Source organism: Herpailurus yagouaroundi, unplaced genomic scaffold (assembly GCF_014898765.1).
Source record: "Herpailurus yagouaroundi ecotype Mexico unplaced genomic scaffold, PumYag 162, whole genome shotgun sequence".
Taxonomy (NCBI): domain Eukaryota; kingdom Metazoa; phylum Chordata; class Mammalia; order Carnivora; family Felidae; genus Herpailurus; species Herpailurus yagouaroundi.
Genome location: NW_024412403.1, coordinates 47,071,337 through 47,076,965, shown reverse-complemented (window position 1 = coordinate 47,076,965; position 5,629 = coordinate 47,071,337). Strand labels below are relative to the sequence as shown.

At 35.0% G+C, this 5,629-nt stretch overlaps 1 protein-coding gene across 1 annotated transcript; it reads right to left on the bottom strand.

Moving 5' to 3' along the window:
• Positions 1–1,057: 1,057 nt before the first annotated feature.
• Positions 1,058–2,140, bottom strand: LOC121035796 (olfactory receptor 5K1). The gene has a single exon (XM_040483647.1). It carries the CDS (start codon positions 2,138–2,140, stop codon positions 1,172–1,174), a length of 969 nt encoding a protein of 322 aa, XP_040339581.1. The 3' UTR covers positions 1,058–1,171.
• Between the last annotated feature and the right edge of the window lie 3,489 nt (positions 2,141–5,629).

Here is a 5,629-nt window from a genome sequence, read left to right as displayed (position 1 = left end):
AAATCCTTTAATTCTTAAAAAAATAAATGGGATCATTTAATTCTACTTACATTTCACAACTTCAGGTTTTGCAGTGGAGAAAAAGAAAAAAAATAAGGAATTATTATTGTAGGTAAGTCCTATCCATGGTTCAACAATCGTGCTTTTCTTCATGTCTATGTATAATGTAGTGGTGTCCTCGTTGTTGAACCCCTTCCTCACCTCTCAAGATAGAGGAGTTTAGTGTAGCTCCCTGACCATGGAGGTTCTTCAAATCTTAGATGAAGTTTGACTACTTGCCTGGAACTTTATGTTATGGGCATCTTTATGAGCGTACATGGAAGTAAATAGCCCTCTCTCATAACTACTCTTTTTTTAAGTTTATTTATTTATTTTGAGAGAGAGAGTGCGTGGGAGAGGCAGAGAAAGAGAGAGAAAAAATCCCAAGCAGGCTCTTCACTGTCAGCACAAAGCCCAATGCGGGGTTCAAACTCACAAACCATGAGATCATGACCAGAGACGAAATCAAGAGTCAGAAGCTTAACCAACTGAGCCACCCAGGCGCCCTTGAAGATAACCACTCTTGAAATCGGCATTCTGTGTTTAATCATTTAACCCCAAGGGAACTTTAACTTGAAAATATAATAATCACTTTTAGTTGACACCTTCATTTCCTCACACCTCTATCTGAACTATAGTGTTGCCCAAAATGCTATTAAAACTGCTTCCTCAAAATTTACTTGCTTCAACTTTGCCTCTCATGGTTTAGTGATTTCATTGGTCAAAGGTTCTCATGCCCTTAAAGTCTTTTAGCCTAACTGGAGTGCTCATGCTCCAGTTAAAGTGGACTGGCTGAAAATGTTTAATAGAATTTTCCTTTATATGTGTAACTGTCAGTTTTGTTGTTTTCTTTTTGGGCGCTGATAATCCCAATCCCTGATGCTGACATAGTCCATGAGCTTGTCAACATGCTAAATTGTTTCTTGAATGAATTCAAAATTTGGTTTTGATTTTTGTTATTTTGAATTAAGACTTAGCACAGTTTATTCTTTTCTGTATATTTTCTACCATATGTATTGCTTCCTAAATTGATTGTATTATGATATATTTTAGTATTTTACATATAATTTGTGCATTTTCTCTGTGTAATTTCCCTTGGAAATCCTTGGAAGGGTTTCTTACATCTAATTCACTAAGCTACAGTAGATGTCATTTGTTTCCAATTTTCATGAGATTTTTTTTTCTTCATAATTTTTCTCAGGACAGTTATTACTTCCTTATTTCTCAGGCTATAAATAAAAGGATTTAGTAAGGGAACTACTATTGTAAACAGAATAGCAGCTGGTATATCTTTATCCCCCTCTTCGAGCAAATTTGGTCTAATGTACATGAAAAAAAGAGATCCATAGAATAACGAAACAGACAAAAAGTGGGATGCACAAGTAGAAAAGGCTTTGGTCCTTCCTTCTTTGGATCTCATTTTGAAAATAGTAAAGAGAATGTACAGGTAAGATATTAAGACACTGCTTATGGTGAAGACTTGAATTGACCCTGAAAAGATAAATAGTACCAGTTCATTGACATAAGGGTCAACGCAGGAGAGTCTGTATAAAGGAAGAATATCACAGTAAAAGTGGTTGATGTGATTAGATCCACAGAAAGCTAACTTAAATAGAAGCCCTACATGAATCATGGAATGTAGATTTCCAGCTATGAAGGCTCCTGTGGTCATCTGAATGCAGAGTTTCTTTGACATCATGGTGTGGTACTGTAGTGGGCTACATATGGCCACATAGCGGTCATAGGCCATTGCTGCCAGAAGAAAGCAGTCTGCAGTTTCAACGGTGCAAAGAAAATAAAATTGTGCCATGCATTCATAGAGAGAAATCATTCTGTTCTCAGAAAAGAAGTTCCCTAACATCTTAGGAGTAATGGCACAGGCACAGCAAGAATCCACAAGAGCGAGGTTGCCCAGAAAGATGTACATTGGCATGTGAAGATGAGGCTCTTTTGAAATCAATATCACCAGGCCAAGGTTCCCTACCATGGTGATCAGATAGATGACAAGGAACACCAAGAAAAGAAGCGTCTTCAATTCTGGGTGATCTGTAAATCCTGTCAGGATAAACTCACTTTTCATGGTATGATTTTCTTCAGCCATTCCTGAATTCTCTGTTGAGAAAAAAATTGTGGAAAAATTAGGTACTAATTTATAATATGTCCAACTTGACTGCCAATCTAACTGGTTCATAAGGATGAGGAACATATTCTATAATGCTTTCGCATGTTATGTGGATTTGACACATGCCTAATTCTGAGTTAGTATCAATCTCCTGAAGCTATTACCTATGTAGCTACTCTTTAACATTTTCCCAGTATATTTTCAGGAAATATATCAGATTATATGCACAGAGATGGCTTTTGAGGTCTTAAGAGGAATATTCAGTGCAAAAAGCTTCTCTCTATGGATTAGGGAAAGCTGATTCATAATTTCAATGTCAGCAATTGGTATCAGTGTTCCCAAACAATTTCAGGGACTGTATATGTATTAACAGTGATGTTGAAAAGACGACTTTCATACACTTATGTTCACAGCAGCATTATTCACAATAGCCAAAGCTGGAAACACCCCAAATGTCCATCGATGAATGAACGGATGAACAAAATGTGGTACATACATACAATGAAATATCATCCAACCTTAAAAAGGAATGAAATTCTGACACACGTTAAAACATGGATGATCCTCAAAGATGTTAAGTGAAGTAAACTAGACACAAAAGGACAAATACAAATTTATGATTCCACTTACACAAACTAAAGTAGTCAAATTTATAGAGACAGAAAGTAGAATGATAGTTGTCAGGGAGAGGGAGGAAATGGATAGTTATTGTTTAATATGTATGGGGTTTAATTCTGGGAAGGTAAGAAAGTTCTGAAAATAGAGAGCAATGATAGTTGCATAATAACATAAATGTACTTAATGCCACTAAACCTTATACTTAAATATGGTTTAAATTTTGTTATGCATATTTTATCCTATAAAAAAATTTTTAAGAAGATTTTCATTTGCACATTCTTAGCAATTTACTATTGTCAATGCTAGTGGTATACAAGTTTATTTATTTTTTTTATTTTATTTTACTTTTTCAATAGGCTTTACGGCCAGCACAGAACTCCATGTAGAACCCAGCTCTGAACCTGAGGCAGAGCCCAATGCAGAGCTTGACCTCACTACCCTGAGATCATGACCTGAGCTGAGATCAAGAGTTAGATACTTAACCAACTGAGTCACCCAGGTGCTCCTATTTAAAAATAAAATGCTTTGGGGGGGAAAAGTAGGGCTATTTGTGAAGTATTTATACCCCTTTGGCTGGGAAGGGAAACTGATATGGATAGAAGCAGAAAAGAGAGAGAAGAAGGAGGGAAAAGAAAAAAAAATGACTGTATTTAAAATGTTTCAGGTCAATGGGGTGCCTGGGTGGCTCAGTCAGTTAAGCGTCCAAGTTTCGTTCAGGTCATGATCTCCCAGTTCGTGAGTTCCAGCCCCACATCAGGCTCTGTGCTGACAGCTCAGAGCCTAGAGCCTGCTTCGGAATCTGTGTCTCCCTCTCTCTCTGCCCCTCCCCAACTTGTGCTCTGTCTCTCTCTCTCTCTCAAAAATAATAAACATTAAAAAAAAAAAGTTTCAGGTCATTTATAATACCATTCACACATGCAACGTAAAATTGTTCATATATGCATGTACATGAATAAATTTAAATGCTATCAAAAGAAATTGGAGAAATCTTAAGGGCTAAGAATTGATAAATTCATTTATGTAATTATACATCGAAAACATCATGATTAAATCAAATGTCAAATGGAAACTGAGAAATTATTGCAATAAATATGATAATGCTTCTATGGCTTTATTCTAGAAATAGCTTATAGAAATCAGTATAAATGATCGCTAGAAAACAGATAAAGGACAGGAACAGAAAAATCTCAAAAGAAATACAATTTTGAAAAAATAAAAATGTTTTATTTCATTGCTAATCAGAAGGATATCATTTTAAATGAGAGGGCAAATTTGTTTTGCTTTTCAAATTAGTAAGAATTTTTTTAAAAACAAACGATCCTTTCTAGTTCTGTCTAAAATACACTGAGATGGGAACCCAACTGCATCCCTAGTGGAAGTATGAATTGGTGCCATCACTGGAAAATAATTCGGTAATTAATTGCAGAAAGAAATATTTACAACCTCAGGAAAAGACTTACATATAATGTCCATTGTAAAAAATTCAAAACACCTGAAAGGTAAACATTTGCTCAGTACGATTAAGTAAATGTGAATCATCCATGTGATGGGATATTGTGCATTCATTATTTAATGTTTAATATGATGATAAAATAAACATAAAAATGTGTGAAAAATAAAATATAATGTTCATATCCAGAATAATCCTAATTTTCCAAGTAAATACTTACATAAATATAAAGGAAAGGCAGCTTGGAAACACATCAAAAATTAATACTGGTTTTCTCTGTGCAATGGGAATTATAGGTCACTTTCTTCTATATATTTTACTCTATTTAAAATTCTCAACAATGAATATTGCTTTTATAATCAGAAAATACAATTTTTATTAAATAAATTCAATGACATGCTCTTAGGTCTGCTGTGTTTTATAACTTACTACTCCACAACAATCATTATTGTTTTCTGCATGTTATAGTCCTATTGCGGGTAACATCACAACGGATGCGTTGAGGAAGTATCTGCTCCATCTTCGTGATAATGACATTCAGTTATAAATGATAATAATTTGCCAGCACTCTTGGGTGTATCTCGAGTCATTCAGGAATACATTCATATCTTGTGGTGATACATTCTTTTTCTTTAAAAAAATTTTTTTAATGTTTATTTTTGAGAGGGAGAGAGAGGGACACGGGTGTGGGCAGGGGAGGGGCAGAGAAACAGGGAGACACAGAATCTGAAGCAGGCTCCATGCTCTGAGCTGTCAGCACAGAACCTCACGCAGGGCTTGAACCCACGAAACCATGAGATCAGGATCTGAGCCAAGACACTTAACCTACTGAGCGCCCAGATGCCCCATGGTGATGCATTCGTAAGGACATTTTTCTCTATGTAAAGCAATGAATTTTTGGTATTAGGTTTTTCTCTTTGGAGTGTCAAATGTTAGCATGATATTTTAAGCTTCTATAATCTATTAAACTTTTAGTATATTTGTAAAAGTTCAATTATCTATCCCTTACATTTTGCCTTATTGATAGACTTCTAATTTGTTAGAGAATGTTTTATTTCAATCTACCTTTGTTTATTTTAGTTAATTCAAGAATCATTTGTTCATTGGCCTGGTATTTACTAAATGCCTGCTCTGTGCTATGTACTTTCTTAGAAGATCAATTGATCCTCTGGACATTTCCATGTTGATAGTTTTCTGGATATTCATTGACCAGAACCACACTTTGTATTCCAGGAACAGAGGAAAGGTGTTTTGGAGAGATGTAGGGAGATCTCTTTCTTTTTGCCTTCCTGAAAATATTATTAACTTTTAAATCTCAGACTATTTTGGATTAATTCCTTTAGGAGCAATATTTAAAAAATGAACATTTGAAGTCTCTATAATTTGAATTAGATTTTCAT